Genomic DNA, 19,931 nt, shown 5'->3' on the forward strand with positions numbered 1-19,931 from the left:
ATTTCAACAATATGATAAGAGGTAAAACAGTGTGAAAGATACAAAAGAAATCTACAGCTTATGCTCAATGGTTGTAGCCCTGAGTGTTGACTAGTAGATCCTGACACTAACAAGGGAGGCAAGACAGTGTGAAAGATACAAAAGATATCTACAGACTAAACTCACTGGTTGTGGTCCTTGCTGTGGATAGTGGAAGAGAGTGGTTGGTAGACACCGTCACAGTGGCCAGACAGACATGGCTCGTGCAGGATGTACCATGTGTCGCCATGATCAGTACTGTACTCCAGGTTGATGCTTGGAGGAAAATCAGTATTGGAAATATTCTTTACTGCCATACAATCACACAATTACATTGATCACATCTGAAAATACAGATCTTCTGTCTATAGTTTTAACCAGTATAAAACATTCCCAACAACTTAAGCAACAGCTTTTGAGAACCATAATCAATAGCTGAAAGTATCGTGAGGCCTATGATATATGGAGCAGTATGTTCTCCAACTACAGATAACCAAGTCAGTTAATCAATGCTACATTCATTGGTTCACACATGCAACTATGCTTCTTTGTGAGAAGATCATTCTGGGTTGCAAGGCCACAAGGTCAAGTGTCTGGAACACACAAACAGATCTTAACAATCCATGTGTAACTGGACCAGACCACTATCCTTAGTCAGTAAGGGACACAACTCTGAACACCAATTTTCAAAGATTCAAAGTGTTCTACTGCTCTCTTAAAAACTAAAGGAGAACAAGAATCACAGAAGAATATCACACCTGTTTTGTTGTATGTTTAATCCGCATTCCATGTTGATGCTGAACTGCACTACTGCGTCTGTGGTTGAGGGAATGTATGGCAGCACAGTGACACCATCTAGCACCCAGATGTCTCGATACGGACCTGTGTTAAACTTCTGTAGCCAGCAGATCCTCGCTTCTGACACCCGTCCCACCGATGTCAGCGGGAGCGACACCAACTTTGCTTGCTGAAACACAAGGGTCAGTCACTTCTGTTTTGATTTTCTTTTCCTTTGTGGACAGCAGGGACCTATCACATGTTTGTCACATCAGTTTCTGGTAGAATGGGTTTTCAAGTAGATAACTATGGCAATCAGCAACTCATCAGATCAATGGAAACGATTCTGAGTGAGTGAATAAGTAGATTCAAACATGCATCTACAGCATGACAAGTAAACACTTTAACCACTAGGCTACCCCACTGCATCTGATGATGTTGATGTCCTACCCTGTAGTCCTCTGGCTTGAGTTTGTCGATGAAGTGTGTGTTGCCATTGTGGTCCTCCACATACACCTGCACAAAGCTTGCCACCTTCTCCGATGAATGGCAGCCACCCACACCTGGTGTGACAAACGTCATCAGCAACATTACAGCAACAGCATTATGGTAACAGAGTAACAACACGACAGCAACATCACCACAGAATTGTACAACATTATGTTAACAATTCCAAGGCAACACTTCAGCAATATTTTAGTGACATTAAAGCAACATCATGGCAACAGTTTAGTAGTATCATAGTGATGCAACAGCAGTATCATAGCAACACTGAAACCACATTGTAGCAATATCACATCAGTATTACAGTAGAACTACATCCTAATAATTTCAAAGTATTGTGATTGCAGTATAGCAAGGACAATTGTAGTAACAGTATAGCAACATATTGCAGTATCGGTGACTTGACAGCAGTGTTAGGTTATACAGCAGCAACACTGTTACACAATCACAGCTACATTGAAACTATAAAAAGAATGTGCAAAGGAAGCCTTTCTACTGCAACCTTGTGACAATGAAGGTATAATATTGTAAGACTGTGACAATGAAGGTATAATGCTGTAAAACTGTGACAATAAAGGTATAATATAGTAACAGTGACAATGAAGGTATAATACAGTCACATTGTGACAATAAAGGTATAATACTGTAACACTGTGACAATGAAGGTATAGTACAGTAACACTGTGACAATGAAGGCATAATACAGTAACATTGTGACAATGAAGGTATAGTACAGTAACATTGTGACAATGAGGCATAATACAGTAACATTTTGACAATGAACGTATAATACAGTAACACTGTGACAATGAAGGCATAATACAATAACATTGTGACAATGAAACTGCAATTGAGCATATTATGTCAATATTTAGCAACATTCAGCAAAATGGAAGCAGAGTAAAGTGTCTGATGTTCGAACAAGTAGTTTTGTGACTGACCTATCCCAAAGACAAACTGGACATTGCTCGCAGTTGTTATGTCCATAAAGTCGGTACAGACTTGCCGCTTTCCTGTCTCAAACATCACCAGAGCATCCAGCTTGTCCACAATACCACACAGCACATTGGTTGCACCACCTATAACACTCCAGCTGGAGATAAATGTCATTTTCATTAGTTAAGCTGCATGAGAAAAAGTAAACCAAGAACAACAACAAAATAACCTGATGAGCACTGCCAGAGACCACCTGTCGTTATATAGTCTGTGGTACTGCCTTCTCTCTGTTTTCCAAAAGTTTCAGTTTATGAATTATTTCAAGCATGTTATTGTTTCACCAAGACATATATTCCTTGAAGAAACAGTGAAAGATCCTTACGTTGAATCTACTCCTGATTCAAACTGCTCGTACAGGAGACTGTCTGTGCTGACATCAGGTTTAAGGTCAAGGTCACGGGTCACCATGTAGTTCAGTGTCTGATTAGGTTCTGTGAAGGTCATTGTGCTGCTGTCTGACTGGCATGTTTGCTAAGGAGGGAACATGGCAAAAACTGTACTGTAGAGAATTGTTCTTTAAATTATCCTAACGCCAATACTATTTATTCAATGGAAAACTGATGAGCATACTTTAAACTGACGTTAGAAAATATAACTCAAAAATAGAAAGTTATTGAAATGTAGGTATCATTGACAATCTATTCTTCTACTCAGCCTGAATGTATAAATGTGACTGGTCAGTCTGAGGTTTCAAGCCATCTTAGTGACTGAAATCATTGTAAGGACTACTGACTAGTACACAATGTCATGTACTGATTCACACAAAATCATGATTCAAATGCAGATCAAAGAAGGTAGGTTGCAGTTTCTTGGAATATACATGGTGTTTTTGACAATACCTTTGAGGGCAAGAAACAACAGGTTATTTCTGCAGGTGTGTTGTCACATCAAACATCCATCCAACAATCCATGCAACCGTTCACTCAACCAACCACCCAACTATCCACTCAACCAACCACCCAACCCATCCACCCAACTCATCCACTCAGCCATCCACCCAACTATCCACACAACCATCCACACAATCCATCAACTCAACCATCCACCCACCCAATACATCTACTCAATCATCCGTCCAACCATCCAATCAACCAACCACCCATTCATCAACTCAAACATGTACTTAGCAATATTACAGCAATATCATGGCATGGGACACCAGAGAAAGGCTTCACACATAGTACCCATAAAGGGAATCGAACACAGGCCTTCGATGTGATTAGCAAACACTTTAACAGCTAGGTTACCCCACCAGTGATCTTTGGTTAAGTAATTTCATTGTGATGCCATGATTCTGGTGTTAACTTAAGATAGTAAGGTTTGGCTTTTTTCTGAATACATTTATGCTGAAATAAACCATGTTTTACGAAAAAGCATATTAATGAAACAAATTGTCTCCTGGCACCTACCCGTATATTTCCTCCTGGAAAGAACATCCAGTTGCTGGGATCCACAGGGTCAAAAGTCTCCTTCAGCTGAGAGGGCGGGTGAGCTACATTAACAACTAGTATGTTATCTATTGCCCAGCAGCTCTTGAATGTGTTGGATGTGAGCACTCGCAACTCACGGCGGTGCCGTTTGGTTCGGAACAAGCCCTTCTTGACAAACCTAGAATCATCATGTTGTCGCTGTTTCGATTTCTTTATGAACTTGGTGGAATATGAAGGCTCATCTTGAGAGGGTATAAGGGGCAGTGGAGGAAAGGTGTTAGAGTAGGAGGGAGAGGTCGTTTGGTGGGTGGTAGGCATGGTGGTTGGATAGGTTGGTGGGTGGGTGGTTGGAGGGTTGGTTGTGCGAGTGGATGGTTGAGTGGTTGGTGGAGTTGATGGTTGGGTGGTTGGTTGAGTGGATGGTTGGGTGGTTGGTTGAGTTGATGGTTGTGTGGTTGGTTGAGTGGTTGGTTGTGTGGTTGGTTGGGTGGTTGGTTGAGTGGTCGGTTGAGTGGTCGGTTGGGTGGATGCATCTGTGGATGGTTGGGTGGATGGTTGAGTGGATAGATGGACTGGTGGATGTGTTGTATGTGGATCTGTCAGCATAACTGTAGATATGATCTCTGTATGCAGGATAGTACTGTCAGCATGTGTCGATGTTTTAGATCCATCATGGGCTCCCTCAGGGAAGTGCTGTGGTTCTGTTATGGACTCAGGGGTTGTAGTTAGGGGAGGGGCAGGGGAGGTGGTGGGGTAGGGGGTTTGAATCCACCTTAGGCATATGCCCTCTCTCCTGGCTTCTACAGGTAAAGTCACTAGGTGAATCTCGGCTTCACTGCTGGTCGGTGGTCTGGAAAATAGTTGATGGAGAGCTACAGTAATTTCTATATCTTCTGCAACCTCTTTACTACTGTTGCATTTCATTTTCACAGAGCATATAATAAAATGCTTAAGCTTTGGTATGGAGGATTTATGTTACTTTATCAAATTTCATGACATGAACAGGATCAGTATTTCCTTGAAGGGCAATGCAGCCATCAGAGTCACTGCTCCAAGTCAGTTCCTAGTACAACATAACATGAGCATTCCTAATGCACATACACATTCCTCTCAGGCATTGATATAACCTCACATGCCCTCAAATCAAGGTACCCTCACCTGAGTCTCTCTATCTCCTCCCACTGAGTGCAGCCATGTGTCCCGAACATCACAATGATGTCACGATCCTCACTGTCGCTGCGACCACATGTCCCAGCAGCTGCCAACATATATACATTCTCATTTACCACAATTAATGCATGTAAAACAATCAACATCTCATCAGGATCCACAAGAGGACAACAAAAAAAACTATCTCCCCTTATTGCCCACGAGGTACAAGTGTGTACCCTTATGGACCAGTGTCTTCTAAAATTGGGTCTGGTTCTAACTAACACTTACACAATGCAAACTGGACAACTCGAGCCGTCGTCATGTTCAGGGGCACTGTAGTCTAGAAGGGAATGGTACACAGAGATTATTAGCCGAATACCCACAAAATATTGTAGTTCAGAATAGAAATTATATCATGCAAACCCACAACTTGAAGTCACATGAGGACCTCCAGGAAAACCCCATAAAGATGAACTTCAGAAGCCCATGCTTGTTGCTAGAGGCAACAAAGGGTTTGAGTGGTCAGACTCACTGATGTGGTTATCACATGTCATCACATCCAAATTTGGATACCAGTTTTCATGATCTCCATCATGGACTCTCTTGTCAAGACACAATTTTTATATAACTACATCATCAGCTTAAATGTTTTTGGGTGGCATTGTACACCAAACAAAGAAACTTCAGCAAGGCTAGCAACCTCTGTACTACAGAGCTATCTAGCTCTGAATTCCCTCCCATATACTTGCTGTACTAGTCTGGCCCACAAATGCTTATTTACTACTGCAGACAATGGCACTGAACACCAAACAAACTTCAGGAAGGCAAGCAACCTTGTACAACAGAGCTATCCATCTCTGACCCCCCCTCCAAATATTCTTGTCGTACTGCAACATCAGTGACCACCTGCCTACCATCTGCCTGATGCCTTCCCTCTTGCAGAAGACGGCTGCTTTGTCAAACATGACGGTGCCGCATCCATCACCCACTGTGCCTCCTTCAGTAACCTGCCTGGAACACAGACCCTCATGTAACGTCAGCTCAAGATGCAGCACAAACCTCTTTGATAAAAGTTAATTGAAGTTTACAGGATTGTTATACCAAGGGAAAGTGTGTCATCATCAACAGTGTCATGTGTAAAACTGACATTGTATATCAATTGTTTATGCTAGTCTGATCTCTGCCATAAAATATTTAGTTGAAAACTGCCCAAGGCAACCCATGACTATTTTAAAGACAAAACAAAAACTTTTGCATAACATTTGAGTCTTAATTTGGAATCAATTCTTTTCAAAATTGAAACTGGATAAAACTAATCTCACCACAAATAATTTACAGAAATTTATACTTCATATGTGCACACACTTGATATGACAGTGCTACTCTAACGCCTTTACCTTGAGAATAACACCTCATATGGCTCTCTTCCACAAAGCAGTCTAAGACCAGTGTAATCCAATACTTTACCATGGACATACGACATCTCAGGGGCCTGTTCCACAAAGCGATCTTAGCCCTATGACTGTTGTAGGTCTTTGTTAAAATATGGAAGTAATGATCACCTTAACTCTATGAGAAATGAGGTCCAGGGCTGGTTGCTTTGAGGAACCCTGGACTGTTAGTTTTGGGTTTTGAATGGAAAGTAAGAAGTGTTATCTGCACAAGCAGGTCACCAACATAGAGGAGTTTTGACTTGACATGATCAGGATACCCGTTTTCTCTCACCCTTCTCTCTTGAAATTATAGCTTCACATCTCAGTAGTGTCACTATTCCTCTATCAGTGTCTATGTACCATAGATCATCAAATAAATGTATAACCAACTTAATGCAAATATTTGCAATGCATCAAATACCCTACCCAACTTTTTATTGGGATAATTACATACTTAAAACATGAATTTGACATATTGTGTACATCATTTTGCTTATCATAAGGTAAAATTATCCCTATCAAAAAAGGAGTAGTATAGTTTATCTTCCTAGATTCAGTTCTCCTCACCAGAGATCTGTCCTGAAGCCAGGCTGGGAGTCAAAGTCATCCCTGAGGATCACAGAGTCAGCGTGAATCTCGGCAAGTTCTGGTCGGAGTGGCGAGGTGGTAGCCGCTGTAGGATTAAACTGCATGTTATTTTTATCATTACCATGATTGTGATAGATGTTTTGGTGCAACAATTGGTTGAAAAATACATTCATCCATGGTTCAAATGTAATGCATCAATCACAAGGTGAAATATCATTGATTTTTATCAATGGAGATCTTTGGTACTGATAACATCAATACATATATAATGATTAAACAATACAACAGATACTTACCTCTCTGGAGCTTTAACTGAATGAACACTCCATATTTTATACCTGGCACATAGGATTCATTCAGAATATGTTCTTTTATGTACATATAGGAAGCCTGCTCATGTTTTCAAGCAAATCTGCATTACAGAACAGTTGAGGCACTGATGATGTATACTGCCACACTAACTTCAAGTGAAACTTAGCCCTAGAGAAGGGGCAAGCTGTTGCCATTTTTCTGGATCGTTAATGTAGTGCACCATGTGTGATTACCACAGCATCTATACCACAAATGAGCACAAATGAAGACATATGTGTTTGTTTGTTCTTTGTGTGTGTGTGTGTGTGTGTGAGAGTGCGTGCGTGTGTGTGCGTGTGCCTGTGTGTGTGTGCGTGTGTGTAATAAGTTCAAGCTAGAGAGAAGAGGTGGTCACAGTGGAAAGACCAAAGCTCTGTAGAATGCACATGTTCAAAACACAAGCATTCCCATAAGGATAGATAAGAAGGATCAATATTTAGAAGTTGAATCCACAATCAGCAAATCCTGACACAACCAGTGGATGCAAATCTGAAAAACTTTATCCAGAGTCTCAAACCACTGAACCACATATGCCCTTACCAATTAGTGGTGGCATATTCAGTTATTCAGTTATTAAACACACTCCAGGGACAATTTGCATCATCACTCTGTCCAAGTCAGCCCTCACCTCCTTCTTCACACATCTGGAATACAGTGGTGTCCTTGAACAGCAGCTGGTGCCCTAAGGTTGCAGTTGCTCTGAGGAAAGAGACATGAGGGCAAAAGTTTCACAAGAGTCAGGTTGTAGTTATTGAATGTATTAATCAGGATGGATATATGACATCAAGGAAATTGAATTGCAAAAATCAAACTGTTCTCAAACAAAATTTCACAACTATGAGGTACAAGAGATCTGTCTGTCCTGGAATTGAATGATAGACAAGCTTGTGGTACTTTAGAGATCTGTGTGCCCTGGAACTGAATAGGAGACAAGCCTGAGGTATTTCCTCTAACCACCCTTGGGAATAATGATGAGATACTGGGGACATTGTACGCAGTATAATCCCAGAGAGTGACGTTCTCATCTCCCAAGATCTGCATGAGGTATTCTTTTCCCAGGATTCCTTGGAGAAATGGAATGACCTAGTCTATTTCAGCTCATGAATCTACATGTGGTAAAGTGTCACATTTGAAACTACCAAACCACAAAATCCAAACCCCATCATGTATGTCCAAACAGCCACAACTTACAAGAAGCTGACACAGCCGGTGCCCTCCGATGGCGCCATCCACATGAAGGCCAACTCGTGCACAGGCTGTCTGCTGACATGGGAGTGGACAATGGAGCACATCAGGTTAGTTCCCATTGGCTGAGAGCCGAAGAAGCCTCGCCCACCCATCATCCTGGATTGGAGGTCCGAGGTCAGTGTGTAGAGTCCCGTCAATAGGAAGCCATCAAAGTTCATACTGGATGACACGGTCACTAAGACAAAAAACTTCCATCATGATGAAATGAAAACAAATAAAGTATTGGAGCCATATTGTAATCCATATTTTCCACGTACACTGTCAGCAATTGCAGATGACGACACTAACTATAGTTCTCTTAGCAATGCTTATTATTTCATTTATTGTAGTCTACAGCCCAACCATTAGCCCATGCAGACAAAAACCTTGACACCATAATATGGCATACTATATACTGTTTGTACCAGATATCTGACATTTGTGACAGCAATGAAGTCATGAACCTGTGCAGATCCAGGTTAGAACTTACGCCTGTCGTAAGAGGCAACTAATGGGATCGGATGATCAGGCTTGCTGATTTGGTCGACAAGTCACTGAATCCCAACTGCATAGATTGTTGCTCATGCTGTTGATCACTGGATTTAGGTTGAGACATGTCATTGTATCCCAATTGCATAGAATGGTGCTCATGCTTTTGATCAGTGGATTGTCTGGTCCAGACTTGATTATTTACAGACCACCTCCATATGGCTGGAATATCGTTGAGTCCAGCATTAAATATCAAACATATATTCTTTCTTTATATCAGACACCTGTTTCGACTAGCACGAAAGCATTCTGGTTTCAGAACTACCTCATTCAGTGCAAGAACATGGGAGTAATGATACCCATGATCATATCACTAGCGTAACTGAGTGCAAATGGACCAACATATGATGACACATTGATTGTATCACATATACTACCGACAGAAAATAAGGGAACCAAGAAATTTAATGTAGATGACTTTGACTGTGACAGGTTCCGTTATCGTGGCGCATCTCCCAAACGCAACATCCAATGACAATGGAATTGCGCATAATGCATGCCCAGCACGTGCTACACGTGCATACAGAAGTTAACTCCTGTAAATGTACTGGAGAAGTCGCAATCACTAATGCAATAGAGATTGACACTTACTGACAGAAATGCCTCCGAGGCAGTATCTCGGTGAAGCAACAAAATGGAGAATTGTGGGGATGATAGAGGTGGGGACATCATTATGTGAAGTTGCCCGGCAGATGGGTAAATCAAAAAGTGTAATTTCACGCCTGTGGGATAAGTACCGTCAAACGGGTGGGGTTGCAACGAGACCTGGGCTTGGTAGACCAAAATCAATGACACAACAGGATCGTCCCATTACATTAATTGCTCTACGTGATAGGTTTAAATCGGCCCCTGCCATCAATAGAGAATTCCGCACACTCACTGGAAGACGCATTTCAACCTCAACCGTTAAAAACCGACTCTATCAAGCTCGTCTGAAAGCAAGACGGCCTTTTAAGGGTGTCACCCTTTCAGCTCACCATAAGCGCCAAAGATTGGCATGGGCTAGGCAGCATCAGGGACGGACTATGCGCCACTGGCGTTACACCATGTTCTCTGATGAGTCAAGGTTTTGCCTACAATTCACAGATGGCAGAAAACGTTGTTGGCGTCGCAGCGGGGAGCGATATGCCAGAGCAGCAATTCTTGACCATGATCGATATGGAGGTGTTAGTGTCATGGTGTGGGGTGGGATTACACAAGACAGACGATCAGATTTGGTCATCATTAACGGAGCCATGACTGGTCAGCGATACATTGACCAAATATTGCGTCCTGTTGTGGCTCCATTGGCTAGAGTTATCCGCCGGAATTTTGTATTCCAAGATGATAATGCCATACCACATCGGGCCAAAATTGTCTCCGCTTATCTCTGACAAGAAGGTATCCAGACATTGGACTGGCCCTCTAAGTCCCCAGACTTGTCCCCAATTGAACATCTCTGGGACGTTCTTGGTCGAAGGGTGTACGCCAGGGACCCAGGACCCGCCAACCTGGCCCAGCTTGGTGCAGGTCTCCAAGAGGAATGGCGGGCAATACCACGGGCAACCATCCGGAAATTGATTAACAGCAAGCCATCAAGGTGCCGTGAATGTGTTGCCCAACATGGTGGACACACCAGATATTGAACTTGACGCCTAAAATTGATTTAGTGGATATTTAAAGCAGTTTCAAATTCGCTGTTATTTCATTAGTTCCCTTATTTCATGTTGGTAGTATATATCCATATATGGTATCAATAACATCATGACTTACAGAGTGTACTTTTATTTCATTCAAATAACATTGGTATACTGAATGACAGATTTTGAGCATAAATTTGCTAACTTCATAGAGTACTTTGGTCTGATTTGGGTTGTTGTGTTTAAATAAACAATAAATCATTAATCATGAAGTCATCGCAAGGTCTATGATGTTGCATGGGTTGGTGGGTATCTGTTTGAGATGGAATCCTTACATGGTGACAAATAGTGATTGAAAGATGTTATTAATTCTCATATGTGTGATACCTGTTCAGATTTTAATGTAACTGAAGAGCTTCTTTCAGGGGAAATTACGATTGCAGAAATAGGTGATGTTATACATTACCTAAAGAACAGAGAAGTTTCAGGTGAAGATGGAATACTACCGGAGGTCCTGAAGTGTTCCAGTGACGTGTTCATATATTATCTCCATGTTTTATTTAATGAGGTATTTGAAACTGGAAACTTTCCTACAGCCTGGAATATAGGTATGATTGTTCCACCCCATGAGTGAAGAGATATGGCAGATCCTAATAATTACAAGGGAATTTCTAGATTGAACATTATGGGGAAAATGTTTACATTAGAAAAACCTCTGAGGGTTTGAATAGAACTGAATGACCTAATATCAGAAGGCCAAGCCAGCTTTAGGTCTAGTTACTCTACCACCGAAATTATATTCTCTCTACAAGCATTGATCTCTAAATATTTGTGTAAACCATGTGGTAGGTCCTACTGTGTATTTATTGACTTTAAGAAGGCCTTTGATTATGTTGACAGTAACAAGTTAGTACAATAATTAGTACTAAAGGGTCATCACGGAAAATGTTTTATTTCCTTAAGAATATGTATTCATCAGTTAAATCATGTGTGAGATCAAACTCAAAAAGAACCATCAACTTTATCACATCAGCAGGTGTTCGACAAGGAAGTGACTTAGTCCTATACCTTTCCCCTTTTTCATAAATGGGCTTGTGACTGCAATGTATGATAATTGTGATCATGCTATACTTGTTACACAAAATGTTTATGATATAATGCTACTTTTGTTTGACAATGACGTTACAATGTTCTCTCATATTGTTTCAGAGATGCAAAAGCAATTTAATGTGCTCCAATATTTCTGTGAAAGATAGGGATTTCATGTCAATTTAGACAAAACCAGTGTTATTGTATTCAGAAACAGTGGCATTGTTGCTAAACATTACACCATATGCTATGTATCTAGGTATTCTATTTTCATCAACACTGACCTGTGCAAAAGCATGTCAAACACTAGCAGCTCAAGCTTCACGTACAATGATATCACTGTTCACATTAAATTGAAATAATAGTTGCATATCCTTTCCGGTGGCCTGTAAAATATTTGATAGCAAAGTTTCACCAGTTTTACTGCACAGGTCTAAAATATGAAGGACAAGATACTTTGAAGTTATAGAAATAGTCAACACCCAGTATTAAACACTTCTTACAGGTTAGCAAAATTCAGGTTGAATAAGGCTATGCTTGGTGAAACAGGGTGCCATACAATGTATGTGTCAAAACAGGTAACGGTTATAAGATACCAGTTAAAAACACTTCATATGAATTGTTCTCAGTATCCATACCAAAGCTTCATAATGTTAACAAAATTAGATGATGCTTGAAAACAAAACTGCATGTCAAGTCTCAGAAATTTGCTATTTTACACAGGTTTTCAGTCATGTTTGGTTTTCCCAAAATGTGGGTGATTCTATTATGTTTGCAACTATATTCAAATAACCGTTGAAAGATTGATTGCGAAACTTGGTTTTATATGATCTTCACACTATCTAAGTATTTATAGAAACATTAAGTCCTTGTTGCAGCCTGAAAAATATTTAATGTGTCTCTCGGATAGGTCTTTGCTAGGAGCAATATGTAAATTTAGAACACCTCTTCATGATTTTAACATTATTAACTTATGCACAAACAAAAGTGAACATGTATATAATTCACTCTGTTCGCAATGTGATCTCAACGTTATGGAGTTCCATGGCCTGTTTATTTGTAAACAGTATCATGACCTGAGAATAAAATATCTCCCAAGCCTTTCCTGTATTAATCACTACTCAGAGAAACTCTTGAGTAATATACTACAAATAATGAGGATAATTTAAGAGCATTCGCCATCTTTCTTAAAAATGTGTTCCTATGGAGATGTAAATGGAAACAGAAACATAGCTGTATTGTTCACTATGTGGCAAGTGTTCAGTCAAATACAATTGTATTATAAGTTATGAGACCGAATTACTGAATAAAAATATCTATCTATTCTGAGTGCTGGGGAGCTGTTCAGGGATTTTCTGCAGAACTGCCTGCCATACCACAAGACCACATATATATGGAATACTAAAGTATGTCCCGTGTAATACCATATTTCAATCAATCAATCAAGTTTATTTCGTAGCAAGGCCTTAGGCCCACGTACAATACAAAATAAATAAGTGTAATTATAAGAATGTGGCAATTGAAGTCAGATTCATATATATAAAGAACACAGTGACAATGCTTCCTTAATGTAAGAAGAACAATTAGTTGCTGATAATGTATTAAGAAAGTATTAAGAAAGAAAATACATACAGCGCAAGTCATGATACATTTCAAATTCAAATAAGAAGTGAAATTCATTTTCAACAAAATTATCATTACAAATATTACAAAGTTTTTGATGTCTCGGAACTGCGAATCTACCAGTATTTTTATATATTGGAAGTGCACCGATTCGTAACATTGTTATTCTACTCCTCGCACCTTTAGATTTCAAAAACGTTAAATATGGCTCAATGCAAAATACACTTTTAATACTGGAATATAAAGATCAAGCGATGAGCATTTGTGCTCTGAAAGTATGAATTGCTTATGACAATCACTAACTCTTAGATAAAAATCTTTCAAAAACTGTTCCTCGTTGCCTACTCCTTGAGCTTCCCACACAAAACCAAAACCATAATTGAACAGGTATTCCAGACAAAGTATACCGTTTTTCGACCAACTTGATCTAATTTGTGGAACATAATATAGCACTGCTTTGGATTTCTATCCTCTGATAAGTGTAAAATTTGAACCAGTACTTCATAACACGTAATAGACTATCAACATAAATATACTTTCTAACATATTCCGCCAAGACAGCCGCGTCAGTGCATGTATAGTTTACATCCAACACATACTTTATTAAGTTAAACCTAATATGAACCTGTTCAATAACATGCCATTTCTGAAAACCCCAAATTTCAGAGGCATACAAAATTATCAGCTTTATCTGAACGTCAAAGATATTGAACAGAATAGTTGGAGAAATATTTTTATGTCTCCTACAAAAAACCTTAACTGTGGACAAGGCATTATTCGATTTATTTACCAGATTTTGAACTGATTTAGAACATGAAAGTCTATTTGAAAACAGTAAACCCAAATAATCAATATGTAGAAACATTTAACTTGTGATCACAAAAATGCCATGATTCATATCTTCTTTATTTACCACCATTTCTAAAGACTAACACCTCTGTTTTCTCAAAATTTACGAAAAAAAACCCATTTTTAACAAAACTCTACTAAAACATTGATGTTTCTCTGAAGACTGACGACAGAATCTGCAAACATAAATCATCTGCATACAGAAGTAAATACAATTCCATAAACTCTGGATCAATAAATACACCTGTCACAACTAGTAATTATTTCCATATACAACTGATTAACAAACGACGCAAATAAAAGAGGACTTAAAATACAGCCTTGTTAAACCCCACTGAAGGAATCAAAATATTCCGAAACATTTAAATTATTGAACTTAGCACTAGCCTTTGTCTTTGAATACATGTCTCGGTGATACTGAACATAGTCCCATGGACACTATTAGACAATATAACAAACCACAAAAGATCTCTATTTACAGAATCGAACGCCTTACGGAAATCAACCAATAAACAATAAAATCTCCCTCCTGTTTTTGACAAATATTTCTGTATAACACTTTGGAGTGTAAAAATGTTATCGACCGTAGAATAGCCTTTACGAAAGCTACCTTGGCATTCAGGAGACAGATCTAACGCATCAGCAACATCTTTCAAACGCCTATTCAAAATGGAAGTAAAGATTTTGCCACAAATATCCATAAAAGAGATACCACGATAGTTATTTACTTGGTTAATGCTTCCTTTTTTATGCAATGGGACTATTATACTAAAGGACCACTGACATGGGAACGTACCTGACCTAAAAATACCATTAAACAAAGTACACAAATATGACTTCAAAACAGTTCTAGTACCCTTAAACATCTCTGGTGGAATACCATCTAGACTTTCATTAGGCCGTAAACTACAAAGAGCAAACTCCACCTCATCAATACTTATGTCCCTGTATATTATGTATTTTACCATCAGAGCAAGTTTCACAGACTGATTCTTGCACGTCATGATTTACAATTAAATCCTTTGTAAAGGATGAAAACTCTTCATCAATATATATATATATATATATTGAATATTTAAAACGTCTTAAAAATATTCAACCCATGACAAACAGTCAATTGATGCAACCGATTTTCATGAAGCACTACTAAAATGTCTCACGTGAGACCAAAATGATTTAACCCTTTCATAAGAAAAATCTGCTGATACAGAATTGGTTATTGATATTGTATATTCCTCCTTCCTATGACGACAAAGTTCTCTGAATTTGTTTCAAACTCTATGAAACCCTAGAAGGTAAGGAAATCCCCAGATGAGCGAAATCTATCCAAAAGTTCATATTTATAATGTTTTAAGTCTTCACAGTCTTGATCAAACCATTGCTGTTTGTGATTATCACGTCTCCTCAGCAAGTTCGAGTTCATTCCACAAGAGGATGCAGTTTCTTGGATAATGTCCGTCAGCATTTTTGCACCTAGAGATCGATTATTCAAGGTTTGCTTTCAAACTTGTCTGCGTGGGAAGGTCTCCACTTATATTTTATTATATTATTATTGTATTATAAAGCTCCGAATCGACTGTCCCCTGGAGGAAACACTTCAGCTGACAAACAATAGGCAAATAATCAGATTCTACTGATGCACACACACTAAAATCACTGAGTTAAATAGATGAGTAGAACACAATGGATAGTCAACGAGACTATGTCCTTTACATGCAATACATGTATATGCTCCATGTGGATCACTGTCTGATCTGCCATTGAGGATGTGTATTCCATAACTGCAACATATATTAATAAGTTCCTCACCATGGTTATTTATTTCAGAGTCTCTTGAAGAGCGTGGGGTATCGAATGTGTCAATGATGTCGTTAACATCATCTAACTCGGGAATAAGGTCTGCTTTATCAGGAATGATATAATCTGACAGGCAGCATGTTCTGGCATTAAAAGTCGCCATAGATAATAATATCAGTGTTATTATAATTTCAGATCTAAAATAGTGTTATCCAGGTATTCAACTCCCTTCTTATCTCTAGTATCAGTCACAACAGGATGAATATAAACAAATTCTAGGATGACATCTCTGTCCAGACAGAAAAATGTTTGCTTAATTTGCCTCCCATATAGTACATGATGTACAATGCATAAAACACTTTCTGCAATGGGCAGTATGATTAACTGACATTCAGTTTGAAAAGCCACTTTTCAAAGTCAGTCAATTTAAAAATGTAACATTATGTTTATGAAAATTATTATTGTGCTTGAACAGGTACAAAAACATAACAGTTTCATTTATCTTATTTACAAAGCTCCAATATTTACAGTGAAAATATATGAAATAGTTTCCTGTCTCAAATGGTTTCAGTTTTCATCCAAACCAGAAAGTCCTAATGACATAACACATTAACTGCAGCATTAAAAAAAGAATTTGTTATTCTGTACTTGTTTTGAGTTGTGGATATTCATGATTACAAAATCCCCCACAAAAAGACATAAACATCCTAAAATTGTCAACAAAAAGAACTAATTTAGAAATCGTTATTCTGTACTTGTTTTGAGTTGTCAACAAAAAGAACTACTTAAGAATTTGTTATTCTGTTTGAGTTGTGTATATTCATGATTACAAAAGCTCCCACCCAAAAAAATACACATCCTAAAATTGTCAACAAACAGAACTAATTCAGAATTTGTCGTTCTGTACGTGTTTCGAGTTGTGTATATTCATGATTACAAAATCCCCCACAAAAATGCATAAACATCCTAAAATTGTCTATAAAACGAACTAAATCACTCACCTTGATAAAACTTCCCAGGTACGTAGTAATGAGGATTCCCTTCTACTGACACACTGATGGCAACCTCACCCCTCTCAACACCAAATTCCTGTACGTTTCCATGGTAATTACAAAGAAAGAAAAATGGTGACACTGTTAAAAGGCCTCCTGAGTGGTACTGATACAGTGCCACGAAAATGGTCGCTATCTGCCAAAACTCCATGATGGAATCTGTAATGGAATAATTCTTTGTTACATTTTTGTCAGGTCACATGGAATACAATCTAGTATCTGCCATATATTTTGTCCAGCTCGTGACGTAACGACTTCATGCGTAGGGTGTCACTGAATGTGGAATTTCCTGAACTGTTTCCCCAATACTTGACTCCACTTTACCTACAGCTCCTTCATCTTTGAAAAACAGCTCAAATCAAAACCAAAAGTGTCCTAATTTTTAAGCCAACAATTGATGCAAATTGCCACTTCACAATTTAGCTTTCAGATCAAATAAAACAGTTTCTAAAATTACCATGGTCTTAAAAAATTAGGGTTCACAGATGTATGCTACTTACGATAGTGTGGCAGTGGTTACTGTTATGATAGTAATTTCAACAAATGTTGCAGCTTCTACTATACCGCTGTGACATTCAAAATATGAAGGTCATGTATGACAGACAGCTTATCAAAAATCAATGCCAATTTTCATATTCATATCATACTGTTGCTACACCTATTACACTCTTCACAAGTTATACATGCCGGAAATGATAAAATGACATTTTTCAAAATGTCTGCAATGGCGGCCATGTTTAAAGGAGGTAGAATTTAATTCTGGGAACAAGTGTTAGATAATTATAATAGAGCATATTTAAAATGTGCTCATATCCACGCTCAGAAGTATGCTCTTGGTGCCACATACATACATTAAAATACATGCATAGTACATACAGACCTAAGAAAATTTCAATCAATAGGTGCATTAGAGTACATAAACAACAAGCATTGTCACTAAGGTGACATAATCGCCCGCTGCATGTTTTCAAATCAAACTTGGGCCAGACCAATTTTATTTCTTGTTTTACGGATCCCCTTGCCGTATTTTTTCAAGAATGAGAAAAAAAATTTAAATTAATTTCCCCCGCTCAAAAAATAAAATCCTTATGTTTTTATCGGCTGAAAATTTAAACTCACAAGAAAATACTTTTTAGGGCTTTTTCACCCATATTCATTTCATAAATTGCCAAGAGTAAAAAAGTTTGAGTATTTATAAGGAATATTACACTGATTGAAAATTTTACTTTTATTTTTTTTCCCGCCTGCCTTTAGGTTTTCAGAGGCCAAAAATCTATAAAACAAGAAATAGAATTGGTCTGGCCTTAAGAAGAAATGAAACTCCTAAAAAACACAGTTGCCTTGACCTTGAAAATCAACGTAAGGTCACCAAAATCGATTGGGCCCTGCATCTTCCCTAGATAAAGCTTGATGTTGAATATGAAGAAAATCCAGTGAATGGCGCTTGAGATATCTCACGAACACGGTAAAAAGCTGAAGTCCCCTTGTGACCTTGAGGTGAAGAATCTGGTGAACGGTTCTTAAGATATTCCAGTTTGTACGTACTTATGGACAAACAACCTTGAAAATGATGTGAAGGTTACCAAAATCAACTGGGTCCTGTGCCTTCCTTTGATAAAGCTTGATATTAAATTTGGAGAAAAGACAGTGAATGGTGCTTGAGATGTCTTGCTGACAAGGTATAACACTAAAATCTCCTTTTGACCTTGAGATGAAGGTCAAGGTCACCAAACCTGACTGAGACCTTTCTTTTACTGTGATAAACCTAAATGCCAAACATGAAAAGAATCTAGTTCACGGTTCTTAAGATATTCCAATCCGTACATATGGCTGGACGGAGCCTGATACTACATTCTCTGCTTCGCGATAAACACGCTGCTGCGGATAATAAAGGCTAGTGGTGAAAATATTGGGCAAAGAGGTAGGTTTTGAGATTTGATTCGAAAAAGTCTACAGATTCAGAGTGTTTGAGATCAAAGGGGATCGAGTTCCACAAAACATGGGAAGTGTAGGAGAAAGTTCTGTATCCAAAGGGTTTACGTTTGTAGTTTGGCACCGTCAGAAGGATTTGCTGTTGTGTGCAAAGTTCGCGAGCTGGACTGTAGGGGTTGATCAGATCTGCAATGTAGGGTGGAGACTGGCTGTGAAGGGACTTGTATGTGAGGCAGAGTGTCTTGGATTGAATTAGAATTACCGAAGCTGGGATGACCCATATGAAATTTCAGCACTACAGACCTAGTTGATTAACAGATGTGGAAGAAAATGACAGCATGAGAAGGACATAGGAGACAGAATGATATAAAGTCAAAACATGTCTTGCTGGAATTTTGCTACACCAACACAGCTGATTATATTTAGAAAATGACAAACAAGTCTAAATTCAGAGTCACTCATCTTTCTGTTGCTGGCACCAAAGTAAATGCACAAAATAATTCTAAATAAATAACAAACATTAGTGATTTCGAAATACAGTTTCGATTTCGAGATACGGTGCAACTCCAACTTTTTCTCAAGTGACAAAAATAAGGGTTCTCCTTTGCCAGCCAGTCACATTGTTCCTAAAGTAGCATTTAGGTTAGTTGTGTTTAAAGTTCAAAATATGGGCCTTGAATAAGCTTGCATCTTTCATAACAGCTCCCTTTCCAATACCTTCAATGATGAAACCTGAGGTTATATTGTAGTTAATTAGTTGTGTTTTTGTGTGTAATAATTCCTCACTTTTGCATCACTTTTAATACTTTAAAATAATTTTAAAGGCTGCCTAAACAAAAAAAAATTAAATGTTTCCCAGGCTCATTTTTTTTCAAAAGTGATGAGGGCCGAAGGATCTTTTTTTTTCTTCTCAGAAATATGGCTTGAGGTGTTTTGTAGGTGTTA

General features: G+C 38.6%; 1 protein-coding gene across 1 annotated transcript in view; it reads right to left on the bottom strand.

Moving 5' to 3' along the window:
* LOC137296184 (reelin-like) overlaps nt 1-17,290 on the bottom strand; it is a 66,786-nt gene extending 49,496 nt beyond the window's left edge. The window contains exons 1-13 of the mRNA XM_067827897.1: nt 17,004-17,290; nt 8,441-8,672; nt 7,878-7,948; nt 6,878-6,983; nt 5,792-5,888; nt 5,166-5,217; nt 4,884-4,983; nt 3,705-4,575; nt 2,618-2,766; nt 2,241-2,392; nt 1,246-1,358; nt 777-985; nt 166-294 (exon numbers count right to left, since the gene is read on the bottom strand). Coding sequence (XP_067683998.1) covers nt 166-294; nt 777-985; nt 1,246-1,358; nt 2,241-2,392; nt 2,618-2,766; nt 3,705-4,575; nt 4,884-4,983; nt 5,166-5,217; nt 5,792-5,888; nt 6,878-6,983; nt 7,878-7,948; nt 8,441-8,672; nt 17,004-17,205 — 2,483 coding nt within the window. The 5' untranslated portion in view covers nt 17,206-17,290. The remainder of the gene's footprint in view (nt 1-165; nt 295-776; nt 986-1,245; nt 1,359-2,240; nt 2,393-2,617; nt 2,767-3,704; nt 4,576-4,883; nt 4,984-5,165; nt 5,218-5,791; nt 5,889-6,877; nt 6,984-7,877; nt 7,949-8,440; nt 8,673-17,003) is intronic.
* Nucleotides 17,291-19,931: the final 2,641 nt, after the last annotated feature.

Source organism: Haliotis asinina, chromosome 9, assembly GCF_037392515.1.
Source record: "Haliotis asinina isolate JCU_RB_2024 chromosome 9, JCU_Hal_asi_v2, whole genome shotgun sequence".
NCBI lineage: Eukaryota > Metazoa > Mollusca > Gastropoda > Lepetellida > Haliotidae > Haliotis > Haliotis asinina.